Source organism: Lethenteron reissneri, chromosome 7 (assembly GCF_015708825.2).
Source record: "Lethenteron reissneri isolate LAM-NWPU_2019-01 chromosome 7, ASM1570882v1, whole genome shotgun sequence".
NCBI classification, from domain to species: Eukaryota; Metazoa; Chordata; class Hyperoartia; order Petromyzontiformes; family Petromyzontidae; genus Lethenteron; species Lethenteron reissneri.
Window position 1 is genome coordinate 5,257,718 of NC_083785.1, and position 20,746 is coordinate 5,278,463.

A 20,746-nucleotide genomic window follows, 5' to 3' on the forward strand; every position below is an offset into this window, starting at 1 on the left:
GCAGCCCCTCCCCCCGTCCTCGCGCGCGTTTATTCGTTATTTGTCAAATCAAAACAGCAACTTGTTAACTTGTGAGGCGATATTTAGCGCTGCATTTAGCATTGCACGACAGAAACACGAACTTTATTGTTTGTCGTTATTTTGTATTTTTCACGCGGCCACCGTCGCCTCGTGAGGCGACCTCGGCCGCAGCGCGCGCGGCGCGCCTCGCCGCCACGCAGTTTACAACAACAACCACAACAACAACAATCACAACAACAATCACAACAACCACCACAACAACCACCACAACAACAATCACAACAACAACCACCACAACAACAATCACAACAACAACCACCACAACAGCCACCACCACAACAATCACCACAACAACCACCACAACAATCACCACAACAATCACCACAACAACCACCACCACAACAGCCACAACAACCACCACCACGATTGCTCTCTTTGTGTCATTAGTCATTGGCACCAGCAGAAGGACGAGAGAGACTTTCAAGTCGTCGTTGTGGGAATAATTTGACATTTAGAACGGCGACGGCGCCGCCGCCGGCATCTGCAATGGCCAGGAGACAGCAGACGAGAGGTAATTCTGGACTTGAGGCTTTCGTGACTGCAAGGATTCATAACTCTTTGGTCTTTTCGGTAAAGTCACGTAGGTGAAAATATAAATACATAATAAACCACGTTTCGGAGGCAACACAAGTCTCCGTAATCAGGTGGGACCGTCACAGCTAAATTTACTATATCAAGTGAGTAAAAATCCAAGAGACAAGCTCTTATATACTAGTTAGGGGAATGTGGTAGCCAATGAATGGACCGGTGGGGGGGGGGGCTAAAAGAGAACCAATCGGTGCACCTCCACTCGGGGTTGTGGCCGGTGTTAGCTGACAATCAAAATACAAGAAAGCAATACTGTTAAACGCTGGGGATGTCAACAATCGGTAAAGTAGAATAGTACCTGTCAAATAAGATGGTACAAATGTGTAGTTAAATCTTTTTTACATGGTTAATAACATCTTTCCAATGATTACTCAGTTTGTACCCATCATCACAGTTGAAGTTATGTCTGTGTTTGTATATTTGGATGGCTTCGTGTACAAACCTTTGATGGTAGCCAGAAGGTTTGCAGAGCACCTTGGTCTCGGAAAAGACAATATCATGAGAGCCCACAGCGTTGTAGCAATGATCGGCATCGGCGGAAGACTAAATTTTGCCGTGTTTCAGATCTGACTTGTGCTCGCGGACACGATCGGAGACATGACGTTTCGTTTCCCCAATGTAACAATCACCACAGATGCAACTCAGTTTATAGACTCCAGGGTATTGCAAGTCAGAAATGACATATTTTACAGATGGGATTAGATCACGGATTTTATGTACTGTACTGAATCGGACTTGGATCTTATGTTTGTTTAGAATTTTGGAGATCTTTTTGGTCACGTCTGCTATGTATGGTAACGTGACAGTTTTGATCGGAGTTTCAAGTGGCTGTTTCTGTATGGTGGGAGAAACAGCTTGGCGGATAGTGCGGTCAGAGTATCCGTTCATCTTGAGGGCCCGATGTACATATTTCAATTCACTGGCCAGGTGGTGTTGGTCAGAGATGCAATGAGCTCTGTGGTATAGTGTTTTGATGAGAAAATTATTTTGAGCCGGGTGGTGGTGGGAATCAGGTTTCAAGTAGGAATCTGTATGGGTGGCTTTCCTGTAGCTTGGGCTGGGCACCTGTGAATTTGAGCTTCATAGCGCATCGGGTTTTTCCAAATTAAATAAAATGTCTACACAGCGCTTTTGTCGAGTCACTGAACGATGAAGGCCTCCCCACGCTTTGCGGGTTATCCAGCCAAACCTCAGTGGGTTGCTTAAGGCAGGGAGCATAGACATGGGAGCATAACACGCTACGTACGGTGAAAATGAAGTTCAACATACATACGGTACAATGGCTTTTGCTAAACTGCCCTCTGCTGCCCACAATGTCGCCTTGCAGCAATGCACAATGGTCACCCATTCAAGCGCTACCCAGGCTCACTCCCTGCTTTGCTTCCGAGCTTTGAGGGGTTCGGGATCATCGGCGAGGCCAAGGGACAGGCTTCGGCTCTGTGTGTGCACACATACAAGTGTATTGATTTTAGACGCTCGTACGGTAACATTCGTGTAGGGATTTACAAGAGCAAACACTGCCACTCTATCCACAAGCCTTCTCTTCACTCATTTTGTCTCTCGTGACAGACTTATCTGACATGACGTTCGACATGAAAACCGGCGTCGTTCTGGCCCAGCCTGGCACCCAGGAAAACATTAAAGAGAAGGTGAACCTATTTCTTGCAGAGCACCGCCTAGAAAACAATCATATATGCAACCGCAAACCAGTTTAAATGCATGGATGGGTTTACACAATTCATGGGTCCGATGCAATATGCGGCACGCAAATGTATCTTAAGTGTTGTGGCGAACGTGAAGATCCGAATTACCTTTGGCAGGTGAATGCGGTTCGCACTATCGTCCCAAACAGAAGCAAGAACGAGGTGGTGCTGATTCTGCAATACTTTGACTACAGCGTGGACAGGGCGGTCCAGGCCTTCCTGGAAGGTACCGTGGAAATCTCACGAACAAAAAGTTAACCGAGCTGATGTTGTTCAATTGGCTCAAAACCTTCACGTTTTCCATCTGCTTACGACATTCCCACTGCTTCTTGACAGCATCTTACGATGCGGTTGCATTACAACCTTTTCTACATCCAAATGGTATTGTAACTGCACCGATGGCAGTGCCAATGCTCGTCTGACCTTCCCCATAATGTTACTTTCCAGATGAAGTCGCCGAGATTTTTAAAGAGTGGAACATCTCCGGGAAAAAAAAGGTGCGTCACCCACTTTGCGGTGTTAGTACCACATACAATCAGATGTTACTTTGTATACATCGCAAACGACTTGAGCCCACAAACAGCACAGATTTTGACAAGCACTCTTCTTAATGAGAATAAACTGGTAATTTGCTTGAAATATGAACCAAAACCATGAGTGATGAAACAACATGAAGGCACCCTTAAAAGGGACTTGTATATCACAGAACTATAAACGGGCAATACTCGATTATCAGGGTAACGGTGAGGAGTGGTGGGGCTTTGATAATAAAAAACGTTAATAATTTGGGGTAAAAGAACGATTATTTACCTTTGGTGTCATTCGTCATGGTCCATATGTATTCCCAAATAATTTCTGATGATCGGTGTCACCATCTGCTGAACTTCTTTAACCTTAACATTTGGCTCAAGGGGATTGCTAAATGTGAATGTTAAAGTAGTCCAGCGACTAACTAAAGTTGAACAAGGTACGAAATATCTTTACTGCGCGTTATATATGCGGTGTACCTGACACCGCAAGGACCCGAGTCCTTGTTCACAATGAGGAGCAGATAATAAATTCACCAGCCCTTGGGCTTTGAAAATTGAGAGCTGGATACCCTTACAAATGAGACGTTACATTTGAAGGAAATATCCAGGTTAAATATTTTAATAATAAAAACAGTCTCACTTATGTATGGCTTGTACGTGCGCGGCTTCCGCACGCGTTATTTGCCCGTCACGGACTTGACGTTACCGCTATATTCCGTATGCAGAACTCGAGGAAGAAGCAGCCCAGGGGTCAGGCACAACGAGCAAACGCTTGGCGTGAGGGCGCTCAATTGGACGTAGCCAAGACAGGCCTGGCCGGCACAGAGGGGCCTGTGGCCACGGCGGGAGGGCCGGGCACGCGGGCGACTCCACTCACCGCGACGGATTCAGAGCCCGCATTGTCGTGCGCCGCCTCCGAGGAGAACGCCTCACGAGACGGGCGCGACGAGGAGCTCGCGGACTCGCAGCAGCAGCAGGGACGCACGACGTCTCCTCCCGCAGGCAAAGTCGACCCCTCGCAAGGTTCGCTGCGCTGTCCCTGCTTGTCAGGGAACTGTGAGCAAGACTGAGGGCTTCTTCCGTGCTGTTTTATGTACTTATGATGGTTATCCAGAGCAGAACCAACAAAAAGTGTTGTCATGTGCATGGAGCAAATGAAAGATCATCAGCCATGCCCATTGTGGTTGTGATGTACCACACTACCAGTGTGGACCTTTGGTCTATTCATTTATTTATTAAGTTTGTTGAGCCAGCTACCTATGATTGGGCAAAACCTCGTCCGCTTTGCACCCAGGCAACTGGACAGCACAGACGAATCGTTACTGACCTAACATTAAAACTAACAATGGGTCAAGACGCCGAGGGTTTGATGATACATGGAGGTGGTAATAGGACTCATCAGTGCTTCCTAAAAACTTTATCAAATGAGATTGAAGTAAAACAATTTCTAGGTAATTTTTTTTTTCAGATAACTTTTACTGCTTTAGTAGAAAACTGGGTGTGATTTAGTAAAATCCCCCAATTTGTAACTGCTGTGTAGAGAGAGGACGAAGGGACGTGGGCCTGCAGCAGAGTGGTGACATTAACGAGGGGCCCCTTCCCGGGGCGAAGCACGGGCCCCCAGCGACGTCTAAATTCAGCCGCCCCCAAAGCACGGGGCCACAGACCGCTCCCTCTCATTGCGAGGAGCCTCCGGGCCCTGCTTCCAGGAACAGCAAGAAAGGTGGTGTGTGGCAAGCACAGGCTTGGGTTGAACACTTTGCTTCCATTGTTTCTTGATATCCAGTTGCGAACAGTTGGCGGTATTTCAAATAGTTTCTCTTTGTTTTGTTTCCCACTTGCCCGTATATGCAGGTAGCAGCATAGAAAAATCAGTGAAAGATCTCCAGAGGTGTGCAGTGTCGCTCTCCCGATACCAACTGCTGGTTCATGAGGAGATGGATGCCTCTGTCAAGAAGATTAAAAAGACGTTCTCAGAAATACAACAATGGTATAGTTTACTTACCCGAGCAAAGATTGTAACTTCAACTTCCATTTTTTGTGTTCAATGTAGAAAAATGTCTGATAATCCAATCTCTTTACATTTGTTTCAGCCTCATGGACAGGGAGGTAACAGTCCTCTCAGAACTGGACAAAGTAAAACGAGAAGCCAGTGAGTGAATCACAGTCTCCCCTGACGTAACAATTTACTTAACATGAACATTCATCCTCGCAGTCAGACTGGGAACGTGCGGTGTCAAATGAGGCTGACAGTGTGCTTGTCATGTTATTAAAGGCTTTAATAATATTCTATAAAACACTGCAGCACCCTTTTGTAAGATCTACCTCAGACGTGTAATATAGATGCTGTTCAATGAGGGTTTATTATATTCAAAATAATCTATGTAGTGCAAGTCTGCAGGCAAATTTCCTCAAAAATGTACCACCGCTCACATGTATGTGTGTTCATGATTTACAGTGACGTTTCTAGAAAACAGACAAAGGATGGCGTCAGAGCTGAAGAAGCAGTGCGACCTGTCGGCGAGGCTGTCCGAGGCGCAACTTGGCGAGCTCCGAGCCAATATAAAGGTTCGATGTTGGCACAACGGTCGTGCACATTACCCTGTTGTCAGAGCAGGCGTGTCCCACCAGAGCCGCTACTCCCCAGCAAAGCGCTGAACGTCGTCTCGGCACACACGCGTTCACAGCGGCATCGGGCGATGGCGAGGAGTTCAGTGTGGTGCCCGTGTAACGCTACCCTCTATTTTATTTCAGCTCTTTGTGAGTGAAAGGAAATACGACGAAGAGTTGGGGAGAACGGCACGATTCACCTGTGACCTGCCGACCATCGTACAAGCAATGGAAACCTTTGGTAAAAGTGAGTCTTGGTTAAAGGACGACGGCATGTATAAACACACTATACATCGGTTTTTTGAAATCCTTACCAAATTATAGTTAACCCTCGATTATCCCATGGGTGGATTATTTTAATTGATCCACAGTTTTCGTTCACACTCGAGATGGAATGGTTTAGAGGTACAGAAACCCGACGAGTGAGAAGGCAGAACCAGTGCCAAACATTTCCCAAACTTTGTTGTATTACATTGGGATGTTTCGTCAACTCCATAACTGAGTGTTTATACGTGGGATGTTATACGTTTTGCTTTACCCCGCATGATCAAGAGTTGACTGTATTGACAAGTGTCTTTGATAACGGCACTCTAACTCGCCTGGCTGTGGTGAACAGTTTCTCACCCGAGGACCGGTTGGAGGGACAATCCTCGCCATGGATCCGAGTCCTCAGCATCCAGCCACTCGGCTCAGTTTGGCTCCAGCGACGTTGGGGAATTCTCGGAGGACTCGAGGATTAAGCCCCCCGCTGTTCAACCCGTGCCAGCAGAAACAAGAGCAAGTACACCATACCAGGTGATAAAATCAGACTTGATGATTCTACCCTAGAACTTTGGTCTATATGTACAAGCAGCGGCTAATTTCAGCTGGGCCTGTTTGGGTCACTAGACAATAATATTCCTGCACCCGGTACACCACATCTGGTATACATCTCGCGATGGCGCGGCTATGAGTCACATACCTACTCCACTTTACCAGCAACCCGCTTAAAATTCAGTGTTAAATCAATTCCTACGTCGACTGTTATTTAAAATGTCACACGTGAATCTGTTGTTGCTCAGGCTTCTGGAGACAAAGTGAGGGACCGGCACCATTTTCAAGGGAAAACCATTTACAACTCCAACCAGCAATACAGGGGTGACTGGAAAGGGCATGACCACAACGGGCCACAAGGCGACCCAAGGTTCAGGCATGGAGCATTATACAGGCAGCATGGTCACCGGGGGCGGGGCAGGAGGGTACCTGACAGCAAGGAGCACCACCGTGCCCAGTCCTGCACCAGTGCCCAGTCCTGCACCAGTGCCAGCGAGCCACACGACAGGCCCTGCCCAGCAGCAGTCGGAGCGGCAGGAAACGAGGGATCGAGCCTGCTGCCGGTCGGCAGGCTCGGAGAGACGACGGATGGTGGTGGAGGTGGCGGTGATATCTGCGCCTCACGGCGTAAGCCTCTCTACCGGCACACTCGACGATGCCCCGCCGTGGACAGCGCCCATGCCCGCGAGGTCGCCTTAGACAGCCGCCTTCAGTGCAAGGATTGAGGCGCTCACAGCCACTTCCATGGAGCTCGCGTGAACACGGGCTGCTGCGAGTCGTGTCGGGAAGCCCTCTCAACTCCCAAAAAAATACAACCTGGACATGTGGCATGCCAGTGTTTGAACATTCTCCTGATTTGGATTCTAGAAAACACAACTGTAAAACGTTGTTGTGGTGGTGGTGGTAACTAATTGACATTTATTGTCAATGTTTTTATCTCAGGACCAGCTTTTGACTTCATTTTCTGCTAAAACAAATTCAGTGGCTTGGCAAAGTATTTCACTTTTGTTCAGTGAAAGCGGTACATTGCACTACCTTGTAGGATCATCATCAGAGCAAGTCTTGCACAAAAAAGGAAAATGTTAATATTTCCATAGCAAATATTACCCTTGAGGACTCATACCTTATTGTATGTTTTATTGTGTAATGCCAAAATTGTAAAAGAAAATTCAATCAAAAAGCACTACTTTTGCTGACAAGTGCCTTGCGGTGTGAAACTGTTCAATAGTTTACTGTTTTTGTTTTGTGTGTCACTGTAGAAGGAAATGCAGCAACTTCTTTTTTGTAAACGACTCTTAGTTGTACATTCATGAGAAATGCAACAATTGTGTCAAGATTCAACAAAATGCCCTTTGTACATTAGCTGCAATATGCACGTTTTCAATTTCGGTTCATTAGAAGTTAATGTTGCCAATTTCCTCCGAATATTGGTTTAACATCATCAGGAGCTGCAATTTCAAGTCAGTCGCTTGATCCGATAGGTCAGCTTGGTGTTGTAGAGTGCCATCGTTTACAGATATTCCATTTAATGAGCTGCAATTAAACTAACTCCTGGATATGTCCGAAACCAGCACTCCACCAAACCCAGTGTGGCCTGTTGTGCCATTTCAAGCAAATAATGACTGCTCTCTTTGGGAAATAAATAGTTGAAAAGTCTCCACGATAAACACTCGAGAGGCAGTGAGTAGGCACTGGCTTTAGGAAATGGAATAAAACCATATAACACCACAACAAGGGGATACCATGACCACATTTATTTAAGTTCAAATAACAAATGCGCCAAGTTTGATATTTTGGGTTTGCACCTTGTGTGTTTTTCTTCGAGAGAAAATAAAACTTCTGATGCTCTTCTCAGATATACTGCTCAGAGTTTCAACGGTACCAGTATCAATGTTTGCTTAATATTGTTTAATATTACAGGCAAATAAATGTTTATTTTAAGACTGTTCTTGAGAGCGTGTGAGAATGTGTACATTGTGCGGCGCGCGACTGCCTTCGTTATAGATTTCCGGCCATCCCACGCTCGACTTGCTGCCAGTTTCACTGTTGAGCCATTTTTGCTGTTTCTGCTCGGATCAGAGCTATGAGATCCTGATTGATCAAGAAGACAAAACGCAGTCCGCTGATCTGTAAAGACATAAGGTTCATATTTAAGGAGAGGAGTGAGAACATCTTAACAACATGCATTGAGAGGCTACAGGAGTTAATTATGTAAGAGATAATACGTATGAAGCCTCTTACTTCTACAACAGAATTGTTGTTGAGTTTCCACTTGGCCCCGGAGAGGACAGGTCTTCCGTCAATAAAAATTGGTCGCCTCCCCTCGTTTGCGATGAAAAAGTCCCCATTGCTCTTCAGTTTAATGGTGCCTTAAAAAAAAAGTACACGCATTGTAAAGATGTACATCTCAAAGTACACGACCACGAGTTAAAAAGCAAGCGTAATTTTGTGCAAACGCTTTGTGCCACGTCATTGTCAGCAGCGTAAACACGGCACCTTGTTTACGGGATATTTTCCAGGATGGGCCTTCCAAAGACAGGTCGACGTCAATCTGGTTGTCCTTTGTGGCCCTTCCCAGGGTAATCTGACCAGAACGACACAGGACACATATAACAGCACAGACGAAATTACACAGCATTGTGACATACGCTGCTTCATTGCAGCATATCTATGGCAAACAATCTCAATTATTTAATTTATAGGCACTTTGTCCATCCACTGCTGGATGAAGGCATCCCTGCATCACGTTGTTTGACCGTACGTCACGCTGGTCAGTACGTGTTTGTGAAGTGGTGTGGTGGTAGGAACAGTTCAGATATCACTCTTCACTCAAATGAGTAATGATTAGGGATCAAACTCAGGTCCCCGGCCTCTTTAGCAGAGTGTGCTCGCCGGGTGGTGGTGATGCACACCTGTACTCTCCCAACACTGGAGGTGAGGGTTGGTGGATTACACACAAATGTTGTTTAACTCCCTTCCAGTGGGCATCGAGGTGCCATATCCCGACTCGCCAAAAAGCAGTACAGTGAATGGACTAATCACTGTCCGTTTCCATCTGTATGTGGCCATTTGTGTGCGTGGGTTTTCTCTGGTGTTCTCCCGCTTGTATACACACTCAATAATTTGATGAAAAGATCTTAAAACAAAAACACAATGTGCGGGACCCCTCCTGAAATAGGATCCTGCGACTCGGTTTGAAATTACTCACTTCTCTGGAGCGCATGAGGTAACGGACCAGTCTCCCACGCAAGACGGCAAGAGTTTGGTTGTCGAACTCTGGTGGGCTCAAGCCTATAGAACAAACGACACATTTTTCAAGTTACACTTGGGAGTTTTTGACCATACTTCACCATGCTGTTCGCTGCTAGTGGGTGACAGCAGGTCGTGTACACGTGGGAGCATAGAAGTGCAGTAACCTGCTGCGCAAGGTGGTTGCCCAAAATCTATGCAGTCTGAATTCAGAGAACTGAAAAGCTCAGGTCCGTTGTGGGCGATTTTGTTATACAACAAAAACTAGAGTGTGCATTCTTAAATCATGACTTCAATTACCAAAACATTAACGGTACTAACTATATTTTTGTTGTGGTGTCCACTGAAAGCCATACATTATTTTTGAAAGCCGATTAATGTTGCAGTTCTCATGTATCCCCACAGCTTAATTTCTCACCGGTTATTTTCTGGGTGGGTTGGTTAAATTGACTTACATGACTAGTAGCAATATGCGGTGTGCCAGGTAGTAAAATATTTTACGGGAGGTTGGTAAATTGGAGGTGGCCCGTGACAAGTAGCCACAGTTATAGTGAGGAGTATACTGGATGTCGTGTAGCGGGTGTCAACATTTTTCCCAGATCCCCAATATGGACAGATCAAGCCGAATAAACCCCTGCGTGTGCCGTGTGGGGCAGGACCTGTCACGCTGTCCACCATCGCCTGCCACTTGGGCAGCTCCTGCTCCAGCTGCCGGATCTCACGCTTCTGTCTCCGATCGGCCACCGCCAGCTCTGTGGCGAGACGGTCGTCGGCGATGATTACTCCACTGCTGGACGGGGCGAAGGCCTCCTCAAGCCGTCACAATCTCGCACGGGTCTTGCGATACGTGGACTGCTCTCTGCTCGGCTATTACATTACACTGTTGTGTTTGTAACAATTCACAGCACTTGGTCGACTGATTGATGAAGGCCTCACATGGTGCTCGGTGATGGGGATTGTTTTGACCCTACTTCACCACGCCGGTCAGTGCGAGTGAGTGAAGGGGGCACTCGGAACCGGTTCAGATATCACTCGCCACCGATGTTGGCCGTGGCCAGGAAACTCACTCAGGTTACCAGGTTCAGGGTGCTAGGCTCTCCAAAACAGCGATGCACAGCTGAGCTGCAATGGACAAGCAATGAACACCACTTTCTGCACTGGGCTGCAGGTTTCTGTTTTGCACAAATTCGTGTTTAAAATGCAATTTACCGCTTCAACTTACCGTGTTCCAGTGTTTCATCTCTGACGTCTCTGTGAGAAAGCATAGACACAGGGTCGAATCATTCGCGAATTGGCTTTAAGACCTTTCATGAGTGCAATAAAATATGGTGACAACTGAAAACAGATGGCACCTGCTACAATCTATTGGCACCTCGACAGGAGACACAAGGCAAAGGTGTGACACCAGCAGTGCAATACATTTTACATAAGTGTGTAGGGAACTAGTCGACGACGACGACTCGGAGGTTAAGGGCGTTCGCTGTAAGTTTGTTAAAGAGATTACAAGTAACACGAGGGTAGACAACTCCCAGGGGCTAGGGGTCCTACACCGAGTCCTGGTCCCTGCCCGGCTCGCTCCGGTCTCTCTCCCTCGAGTCGGATCGGGGAATTTGCCAACACCCCCGACGGGGGAGAGCAGCACCTCCGATGGCTACCACCGGCTTCCTCCTTCCAGACTCACGACTTCGTCCCTCTACACCCTTCCACCCTTGCGCGTTCCCACAGTGACCCCGCTTTCGTCACGGGGTCTCCCTTAAATACTCTACGAGACATGACGTCATCGAGCCGCCCAGCGCGCATGACGTCACGTTCCGTGACGTCATCGCACTGGACGGCACACATGACGTCACGTCCCCATTTTACTCCTCTACAAGTGTACAAGGTAGTTTTTCTCACAAATTTCTGGATCGTAATTTAAGATGTTATGATTAGCAGCGAGGATTTTACTTTCTTACATTTAGTTTTTACGCAATAACAGAGGTGACTTACAAATGTACACAATTTAAAAAGATAGAAACTCGCAATGAAAAGTTTGTCCTGCACAGCTTTAGAGCTTGTTCTGGGATGTGGAAGTGCAGGCAATGCTCGTGCCAATGTAAGCCTCTCAGGGTTATATATATATGTGTGTGTGTATATAGAATGATTCAAACCTACCTGAGCTCACTGTCATCAATAGTATCCTCAGCATCAGAGAAGTTGAGGACCTGGTCTCCTTTGGGCAGCTGTTGAACTGAAAAAAGAGGAGAGAAGCACAACCAGTCCACTTTCATTACACTTCAAAAAAACAGAAATGGGGAAGAGAAGCAAGCGGCTGGTGGGACACGGACAGAAATAAACAAAAACTGCTGCTCCGTCGTCGACGTTCACATGCCAAACAGAATTGGACGGGGCTCTCCACAGGAGATACGGAAGATCGGTAGAAAGCCGACATGACGGGCGTCAAACCTCAGTACCACGACCGCCGTTCATCACTCACCGGTTTGATCCTCCAGCAGGTGGAACTGCTTCAAGAGCTGCCAGTGCATCTGCAGGGCCTTCGCCGTCCGGCACGGATGCCAAACGTGGGCGTTCTTGCCAAACACGTCCTGGAAAGTCTCCAGCGAGGGCTGGCTCGTCTGCAGGCCCACAAACAAGACCGCCGCACGCTTGGACCGCGGAGTCGCAAGGTCCGCCGATGACCGAGGCTGTGAATTTGGCACGGAGGTCACGTGGCGATCTTGGAAATCGCGATTGTGATTAAAGTGTTTAGCGATATCTTGGAAGTGGCTGTATAAACGCATCACATTGGGCGCTTCCTTTACTTTGTTTTCAAAACTGCCGCAGGTTGTACTTTGAAACAGTCGGCGTGCCGGCCGCGGGGAAGAGTCGCAAAAACATAGCACTTGCTTTACGTTACTTGCTTTGACGTGTTTTACTTTTAAGCAGATATTGTAAGCATTTTGTTTTAAGGAAAAAGCAAAAAAAATTCCAGAGGCAGTACCCCACCGGATTCTGAAAATTAATGCTTTGATCCCAAACCACAGTTGTAAACAATGACTTTCTTAATTACCACGCCAAAATGATAGCCTTACTCGTGACCTACCCGTGGAAATTAAGTTTGTTATCTCATTGGAGGGGTGCCATCTGCACTGATTGGTGAGCGTGGGTCACACGTACCGACGCGACCTTGGCGAGAATGCGCTCCTCGTCTTTGCTGAACAGCGCCCTGCTCTGCACGGCCACGATTGCATCCGGGTGCAGCTCACGCATGGATTGGCAAGCCAGCCTGGCACAACCGGCACCGCCCCGCAAACCACACGCACGCTCGTCACTTACTCACCGTACTGCCAAAAAACTCTTCCAAAAGACCTTTAGTGCGTCCCGTCCCGTTTTACATTTGTTCCGCCTGATCCTCCTCAGTTACCCAGTACATGTGTAATTTACAAATATGTATCCACTTGCGACGTTTTCCATTTCATTTATTCAAATGGAAAAATATTGGAAAACCCTTAATGAGTATGTTGATACTTGGCTTTTCCCAAGAAATTTAAATCACCGTTGTCATTTCCACTGCCCATAATTATAGGCAGAGTGGCGATATGATGAAGGCTTTTCAACTGGGTGCCACTGTCACACGACCCTGCACTCGCCCGGCTCGCTGCACACTTACTTGGACACGACCGGGTCGTAGAGGAGCGCATACCACCGCTCCTGCACCTCGCGCTGCGTGAAGCGGCAGCTGAACTTTACTCCCATGTGCACTGCTGCCAGGTCGTTTGTCTGCCATACGAGCACAGCACGCGCCGACAAACGTAAGCCACAAAACGTTTGTTTGCCCGGTCAACGCGAGCGCCGGCACTGCCCGCAAACTGATAGCGCCGTTAACTGGCAGTACCCAACCGCCTGCTCACGGTCCAACGCCCGGGTGATTGAGCCACCAGTAAAAAGCAAACGGAGCAAAATGTTGACCTGAATGCTTTCCTTAAATTCTGCAAACTCTACCGGTTTTCCCCAACGCAAAGCCTGCAAAGGAAACGTTTCGTACGCAAGTGGAATTTCGCCCATCACCTGCGGCAGAACGGCAGCAGTCGACAGCCCATGTGGTGGTGCCAACAAGTTACTGTGAAACCCCTTGAAGCAGACAGCACTTATTTCTGCACGACTTTACTGTATTCTTTATTACAGCAAAGTCATTTGGGAATAGTACAAAACAATGTTGAGATTTTTTTATAAGAAGGAATAAACAGAGCGATACCATGGTTAAACAATGCTACATTTGCAACAGCCGTAGTTTTGTGCACCCCTATGTGAGACAGTCAACTTGGTCAATGTAGGCACCATTACGATGGTGTACAAGGTAGAAGAGAAAACTCCCCGACATGACCCAGACCCAGCACGTCCGGGAGACAACGCTGTCAGAATTCACCAACAACAAAATATATTCCAAGGATTTGTTTTCAGTTGATACTGCTCGTGCAGTGCTGCGCCTTTCGCGACAATACGCCGCTGACAACCGCCGCTGACCAACGCTCAAAAACAACCACCGCGGAGACTCCACTAAGGATTGAGTTCTCAAGGTTCCTGTGCAACTGAAAGCAAATTGAGCCGATGGCAATCACCGGCTGTAACTATCACAAAAGCAAGCCAAGCAGAAAGGCAGTCCGGTTAATCAAGTGCATTATGAATGCTCTGGCTTCGCTGTCCTTCACCGCCGATGGCACTTGAGTGTTTCTTCCCAATTTTAACGTAAACGTCGCGTCCACGGCGAACCATCCCACACGTTCATTTCTCTCTGGGAGATGACGATGAGGGAAAGAGATGGGAGCGCCAGCTTGCTAGTTAAAATCCATTTCCTCTTTTTCCCTGAAGACCAGCCCGTCCGGCATCAGTTGCTGCATGGAGGCGAGCCGCACGTTGCTGCACTTCTTGTTGAGGGTTCTCAGCAGATCCGAGTTCATCTTCTTGCTGTCCCTGCAGCCCGGGAACCACTTTTCCACCTCGTCCAGGATGGCGTTCACCTTCACGGGGTCTAGCTGATTGTAGGGCTTGTAGACGCCCTTGGTGTAGGCGAGTCCGCCCTTCACGTTGGACGTGGCCATCTCCTCACGAGTGAACACCTTGTCGGCGAGCTTCCCCAGGAACTTGCGTGGGTCCGGCGCGCTCGAGAGGCACTGCTCCAGCGCGCACTTGGACACGGTGAGCGACGAGTCCGCGCCGCCGATGTACACGAGCGAGCCGCTGTAATTGGCCACGCGGAAGCCCACCTTGCTGGGCGAGCGCATGGGGAACGACATCTGGTACTCGGAAAGGTACGGCGACTTGGGCTGCCCGCCGCCGGCCATCGCGGCGGGCTCCAGCCCGCTGTAGATCTCCATTATCTGCGGCGTCCCCGACGTGGGCAGGAACTGCGGGGAGACGGGCGAAGGGGAGCCGCTGCTGTACGAGTGGTGGCCGCCGCCCTGCACGCCGGCGTGGCCCAGCTGCGAGTCGGGCGACACGTCGGCGAAGTGCGGCAGCCGGGTCGTCGCGGGCGCGGTAGCCGTCCGACAGAGGGCTGTGGCCGGGGATCACGAGCACCTCGCCGCTGCCCACGGACGCCGGGCGGCTGTGCGTCATCGCCTGCGCCTGCACGATCTGCCCGTTCTGATCGATGGTGTGCGGGCACTCTTGCAGGTTCTCGGACTTCACGCGGACGCCCAGGCCGCCGAGAGCTGGCCTCAGCGGCTCCTCGGCGTGGCAGTGCGAAGACGGGACGTCGGACCGGATCGGGCTGGTCGCCGAGTTGGTCTGGGGGAAGCCCATTTCGTCCGGGCCCATCGCCACCGCCGCTCCCGCGTGCTCCTCTTCGTTAGCCGCCGTCTCGAAGGAGGCCGCCCGACCGGGCGCGCCGGCGAGAGGCGCGTGCTGGCGAGGGTAAGCCGTCCTGGGCGGTACGTTTCGGCCGGAGGTGGAGTGCACGGCGGAGAGGTGGCACGCCGGGAACTGGCGTTCGACGTAGTTTCGCCGCTCGTTGTAGCCGTGCTTTTTCCGCTTCCTGGGGATGACGAAGGGCCACTGGTACGGGCGGTAGAGCGGCTCGGGGCCCCGCGTGCGCTTCTTCTTCAGCTTCTTCAGCTGCTTCTGCAGGGAGTTGATCTTGGTGATGAGACGTTCCTGCCGGAAGTGCATGACGTGCAGGATGCGCAGAATCTCGTTCCAACGAGCGGCCTCCATGTTCCGCTTCAGGCTGTGCGACTCCCCCTCTGGGCTCTGTGGCAACATCCGGGGGGCGGGAAGCACACACAGAGAAAATCAGAGTTTCAGTTTTCAAATGTGGGCATAGTTGAAGTGGTCCGTGACTCAAGCAGGAGTTATGGCCCATTGCCATGCTGACAGTTCACTTATGCTTTTACATTTACAAATCTATGCATAATAGGCTATTCACAGGCGATGGTGTGGGGGCACCAATTTATCTACGGAACATCAAATGCTTCATATCGTATGACACTACAAAGCACTACAGGCAATGAACGACTTTTTTGAACATGCAGAATTTATGCAGAAACATATGTGCAAACATTTCAAATTTGTGTTGTGGTTGGTAACTCGAGAACCTTGACAGCGTCGACGCGCCACGACACAAACGACCTCCAATTCAACGCACCTCTTCGGAGTCCGAGCTGGAGGAGTCGCCACTGTCGGACGCCGAGGAATTGCTATCGTCACTGACGCCGTCCACACGCGGCGGCCGCCCACAGTTCTCTTGCGCTTCGCTGTCATCCTCTTCTGAGCTGGAGGAGCTCTCCTCATCCGACTCGTAGTCGTAGTCCTGGGAGGAAGAGACACTGCCTATAACCATTACTTGCCTGTAGTAATGGCATCAGGCTGCTCCGAGGGGCGGCTTTGTTATGGCCGCTTTTCGCCGACGATTCTTCACCGGGTCGGACCCATGCGAGCCTCCGAGCCCACGTCACGGTTTGGCGATCGAGATCGATATCGCAGCGAAACCCGAGAAAACGTGCCGCCCTCCCGATAGGTGCCCCGGCAAGATGAGGCGCCGCGAGTATAACAGCGGGACCACGTGGTAAACGACCGAACCACACCAACACCACCATCACGAATATTTAGAGCAGTGCAGCGGCCGTACCCTGGGCTAGAGAGAGCATGCAAGCTGGAAAGACAGAACGGCGTCCCCACCTGCAGCACACCGTTGATGAGCAGCAGATCGTCCGAAGGTTTCCACCGGCCCAGATCCTTGGCCACCTGCACCAGCTGCTTCGACTTCTTGACACGTTTGGAGGACGAAGACTTGGACACCTGCACGGGGAGGTAGCAGAGGGGCCTTGAGCGGCAGCGGGGATCACACACGACCATCGTCCACTGCGGGGCAGGCCTTCGTTTAACGGGCAGTCTGTGTTCAATAGCCATTGACCAAAGCGCCTGGAATGCGTTCGATCTTGTCGAGACCCTCAGGAACCTAACAACCCCTGGAATTAACAGTCGCTTCACAGAAATGCGCTGGCGGCAGCGGGTATCACCTTCTTCTTCTCTGGGGCGAGCTGCTCCACGCTTGGCACCAGAGGTCGCCCCGGCTCCACGCCCACCGCGCCGCCAGGTGCCATCGGAGTTGGGGGCGCGCCCTTCATGCGGCTCGTCTTAGCCAGGCTGCTCTCCACCAGCTCGTCGTCGAACTTCTTACGCTTTATTGAACTGGACCAAAACAATCACGAGTGGATGAGAACACGGCGAAACATACGTCCGTTAATGCTTATAGCCGATCAGGGCACACCACCGGACATTCTGTCCGCAGCATCTCTTATCGATCTGCTGAGAATTCAGTTGGCGTTCAAACTAAATTCTACCAGTTTGACGTCTGTACGTGGCGCTCACCGAGAGGAGCTGCGGCGCTTGGGAATGAGGTTAAGTGGCTGCGAGGCTGGGCGCTTGGAGCTCTGGGGCTGAGCCAGGAGCTTGGCGGGTGTGTGGCTGGAACCCGATGGAACTGGGGCGGCAGCTGGGGTAAGCACGTGGCCTGAAGAGACAGGGTGGGGCGGCTCCAACAGAGGCATCGCGTGGTCTACGGAAAAACCAGACGACAGCACGGGTCATGGCACTGACCTGTTGTAAATTATTAATCATATTGGTCGTGAAAGTCTACGTAGAAAATTTACAATTAAGTGTTGATATTGAAAATATTAATAGGTCTGTTGTTGCGTGCAAAGTCAATGGTAGAGTACAGTATTAAATTACGTTTGTAAAGCAACATTTCTACGCTCTCATGATCCAGACTTTTCCCCCCCCAAGAGCAATGCGATGGTACAGTTTTACTCGGGGATTAATATCCCTCTGAATATTTGCCGGGATGCTGGCAGACCGGAGTTGGTGTCGCGTAACTTGTCACAGCCACAGCAAGAGGTACTGTAGATCAGACACCGACAGACCTGGCTGAAATTAATCCCTGGCTTTATTTCTAAAAGAAGATGTTGTTTAACGTGACCATCGTTTATCATTTAGAGCCAAGTCACAGCCCTTTGGCACTCGGCAAGAGTTGCATGCTGGTGTCTACAAGCTCCTGTTTCTGGTACCGGTGGTGGGATTGCCGGCAGGGAGGTCGGCGACAGGGGGAGGCTCCGGGACCGGTTGTTCGGCAGCCATATTGCCGACGGCCTGCAGCTCCCCCCCCACTGGCTCCATGCCGGGTGGTGTGGCTGGCTCCGACATGGCCTCTGTATGGTAGTCAGTGATCCAACCCGCAGCCCGCTGGTGACAAACCACGCCTGCTGGCCAAACACAGCGACAATGCGATGGTGAGACAGTCATTACTCAGACCTTTGTTTATAAAAGCATACTGTATTATATATTATCGGAGTCCTCTTGTTTCCTCCCAGAGAACTGTAGAAAATTGTTAGCATTGGCGCACCGTCTAGTAGCCTCAAGCTTGTATGTGGTTCCTCACCAATTGAGATGCAATTTATATGAATGATGTGATATTAAACCAATAATTAAGTATTTGTTTTGTTATATTTATGTTTAAAATTAAAAAAATCTAAAGAAACACAAATTAACCTGGGAGGGGTTACACGACAAAAGAATAAATGTGAAAGTTGCAGATTTTTGGATTCAAGCCATACTTGGCCTCGATTTCCATTTCACAGCCCTAAAAGTTCTGGAAACCTGAAAAACTGCTGTGGTCTGTTCGCTAATATATGTGGCTGATCATACTGCAATTAAGCTGGGTAATATAGCGTAAATTAAAACTCGCTGGGTTTAAATAATAAATATAAGGTGACGATTCAGGCAATTACACTCTTCTTAGATGCCATTCATGGCAATTGCTCGAAACGTTGCCTACTACATATTCTCCCTTTTATTACTGAGGTCTACGTTAAGTTATGTTACTTGTGCCGATGCACCAATGAAATGCAGTATTACCAAATGGTTTATTCAAGGCAGGTTCAACTGGGTGGAAATCTGGCAGATTTAGAATCATCATATAACAATACAATTTATAACGCTTATCTACTTCCACCATCTGCATCACAAAGCCTCAGCGACTATATAATTCCTCGTCACAGCCATCTCTGAGACATACCTAAGCGGCTGTGCTCTCGCTACGTTGTCCCTACCTGAAGGAGGCTTGTGTTGCGCCCGAAACGTCGTGATTTAATTTAGTTTTCATTTATTTTATTTTCGACTTTACCGAAAAAACCATAGAGTATGAATCCTTGCAGTCACGAAAGCTTCAAATCTAGCATTGTGTATATATTTTACGTGGAGACGGACACACCAAGGAGACATTGCCTGCTAATGTATTTCGACTTTTAAGAAGAAGTGGGGCTCTCAAATGTGGCAGTCAAGAGAATGTCTCCAGCCGACGTCTCAGGCGAGACACGAATGTTGGGAGACTTCACCGACACAAGATCCACAACCTCCTGAAGGCCGCTTGGGCGGAATATTGGTGCCCCCCCCCCACCCCCTCAACGACGAACAACCACAATGTTGTATCCATTCTGAACCTGATGGAAACATAAATGAGCTGGAAGAAATCTTTACACTTAAAATAAAACCGGGGAAATGGCGTAAGACGTCAAGTGGCGGGGATATCCCGAGTGGCGCCCTTTCACGATATTCACAACAGACTCATTCGCAAATGAGAGTAGCCCATCAAATAAACATTCGCTTGACTCGACATCTGAAAGGGCGACACACGCCACGACAACAACGATCTGTAATAAACAATAAAAATGATAAAATAAACGATCGGCTGGGAGCGCGGCCTACACAACAATGCCCGTGCCCAGAGCGCTTCGCGCACATTTGGGACGCTGCCTCCAATTCTAAAATCGTGACGATTTCATCAATACACACACAAACACCGAGACTTGATTCGCACAGCGGAGCACGAAGCGTGTAACATTAAAGGTGAGAATTGTTCACCAAGTGCGCCACGCGTTTCGTGTCCGAGACGAGACCGCACGCAGGCCCAGCCTCGAGGCCTGCTCGCTCCTCTCACGTCTAAAACAACAACAACAACAAACTCTAACACTTACCCGCGATCAGACGGCAGAAGCTACAGACATCGCCCCGTGTCCACACGCCCCGTGTTGCTAGCTCGGGACTTGCTGCGGTAGTTTTAAACGACAATAAAATTGTGCCCACGAAGGCCTCAGCCTCCGAGCCGGGCCCAGGCGCCGCGTTCAACGAAACTTTATTGACAGCCGCGCGATTCTCAGGCTTCTACACAACGCGATCCACTTACTACTAATTAGCAGAGGTGTGGACTCGAGTCATGTGACTTGGACTCGAGTCAGACTCGAGTCATGAATTTGATGACTTCAGACTCGACTTGGACTTGCATAACAATGACTTTGTCCCACCTCTGAGGTGTGGACTCGAGTCATGTGACTTGGACTCGAGTCAGACTCGAGTCATGAATTTGATGACTTCAGACTCGACTTGGACTTGCATAACAATGACTTTGTCCCACCTCTGCTAATTAGACTTCGTAATTAATGTTTTCTCCTACAACATCAGAGTGCAGCGCCACATTAAACACGCACTACAATCACGAGAGTTTAAAGCGATTTGAAGCATGTTTTATTTTGGGGGGGGGGCAGAGCTTTGTGACGTCATATTTGAGGGGGGGCTGACTTTTTGTGACGTCATATTTCAGGGGGGGTCAAAAATCCTCCCAAATCGCGTGACGTCATTTAT

General features: G+C 49.2%; 2 protein-coding genes across 7 annotated transcripts; one reads left to right on the forward strand and one right to left on the reverse strand.

Annotated features, from left to right (window-relative positions):
- The first annotated feature begins 14 nt into the window (after nucleotides 1–14).
- On the forward strand, nucleotides 15–8,273 carry LOC133356386 (spermatogenesis-associated serine-rich protein 2-like). 4 transcript variants are annotated; one of them, XM_061573879.1, is made up of 12 exons: nucleotides 15–592; nucleotides 2,239–2,318; nucleotides 2,490–2,598; nucleotides 2,820–2,869; nucleotides 3,628–3,925; nucleotides 4,443–4,628; nucleotides 4,757–4,892; nucleotides 4,996–5,054; nucleotides 5,361–5,470; nucleotides 5,657–5,759; nucleotides 6,129–6,307; nucleotides 6,574–8,273. In XM_061573879.1, exons 1-12 carry the CDS (start codon nucleotides 568–570, stop codon nucleotides 7,048–7,050), a joined length of 1,812 nt encoding a protein of 603 aa, XP_061429863.1. In that variant the 5' UTR covers nucleotides 15–567; the 3' UTR covers nucleotides 7,051–8,273. The 4 variants fall into 4 exon arrangements, with proteins under 4 accessions (XP_061429863.1, XP_061429873.1, XP_061429883.1 ...); XM_061573889.1 differs by having other exon boundaries at nucleotides 4,443–4,625; XM_061573899.1 differs by lacking the exon at nucleotides 15–592 and adding an exon at nucleotides 636–758.
- MCRS1 (microspherule protein 1) lies at nucleotides 8,065–20,527 on the reverse strand. Of its 3 annotated transcripts, XM_061573865.1 has the most exons (15): nucleotides 20,083–20,458; nucleotides 18,118–18,309; nucleotides 17,423–17,609; nucleotides 17,071–17,242; nucleotides 16,730–16,849; nucleotides 13,224–13,333; nucleotides 12,731–12,839; nucleotides 12,051–12,189; nucleotides 11,729–11,804; nucleotides 10,797–10,825; nucleotides 10,234–10,326; nucleotides 9,534–9,616; nucleotides 8,822–8,909; nucleotides 8,567–8,694; nucleotides 8,065–8,452 (listed from the first exon to the last, which is right to left on the reverse strand). In XM_061573865.1, exons 2-15 carry the CDS (start codon nucleotides 18,251–18,253, stop codon nucleotides 8,366–8,368), a joined length of 1,557 nt encoding a protein of 518 aa, XP_061429849.1. In that variant the 5' UTR covers nucleotides 18,254–18,309; nucleotides 20,083–20,458; the 3' UTR covers nucleotides 8,065–8,365. The 3 variants fall into 3 exon arrangements, with proteins under 3 accessions (XP_061429849.1, XP_061429841.1, XP_061429836.1); XM_061573857.1 differs by lacking the exons at nucleotides 8,065–8,452; nucleotides 8,567–8,694; nucleotides 8,822–8,909; ... (5 more) ...; nucleotides 12,731–12,839; nucleotides 13,224–13,333 and adding exons at nucleotides 14,493–15,802; nucleotides 16,197–16,361 and having other exon boundaries at nucleotides 18,118–18,312; nucleotides 20,083–20,527; XM_061573852.1 differs by lacking the exons at nucleotides 8,065–8,452; nucleotides 8,567–8,694; nucleotides 8,822–8,909; ... (5 more) ...; nucleotides 12,731–12,839; nucleotides 13,224–13,333 and adding exons at nucleotides 14,493–15,802; nucleotides 16,197–16,361 and having other exon boundaries at nucleotides 20,083–20,525.
- Between the last annotated feature and the right edge of the window lie 219 nt (nucleotides 20,528–20,746).

Coding starts and splice junctions, on each gene's coding strand:
- LOC133356386 (XM_061573879.1), top strand. CDS start 568: ATGGCCAGGAGACAGCAGACGAGAG. Junction 2,870..3,627: donor ACATCTCCGGGAAAAAAAAG/GTGCGTCACCCA, acceptor TTCCGTATGCAG/AACTCGAGGAAGAAGCAGCC. Junction 4,893..4,995: donor TTCTCAGAAATACAACAATG/GTATAGTTTACT, acceptor CATTTGTTTCAG/CCTCATGGACAGGGAGGTAA.
- MCRS1 (XM_061573857.1), bottom strand. CDS start 18,253: ATGTCGGAGCCAGCCACACCACCCGGCATGGAGCCAGTGGGGGGGGAG. Junction 17,610..18,117: donor TGCCGGCAATCCCACCACCG/GTACCAGAAACA, acceptor GTTTTTCCGTAG/ACCACGCGATGCCTCTGTTG. Junction 17,243..17,422: donor AAGCGCCGCAGCTCCTCTCG/GTGAGCGCCACG, acceptor GTTTTGGTCCAG/TTCAATAAAGCGTAAGAAGT.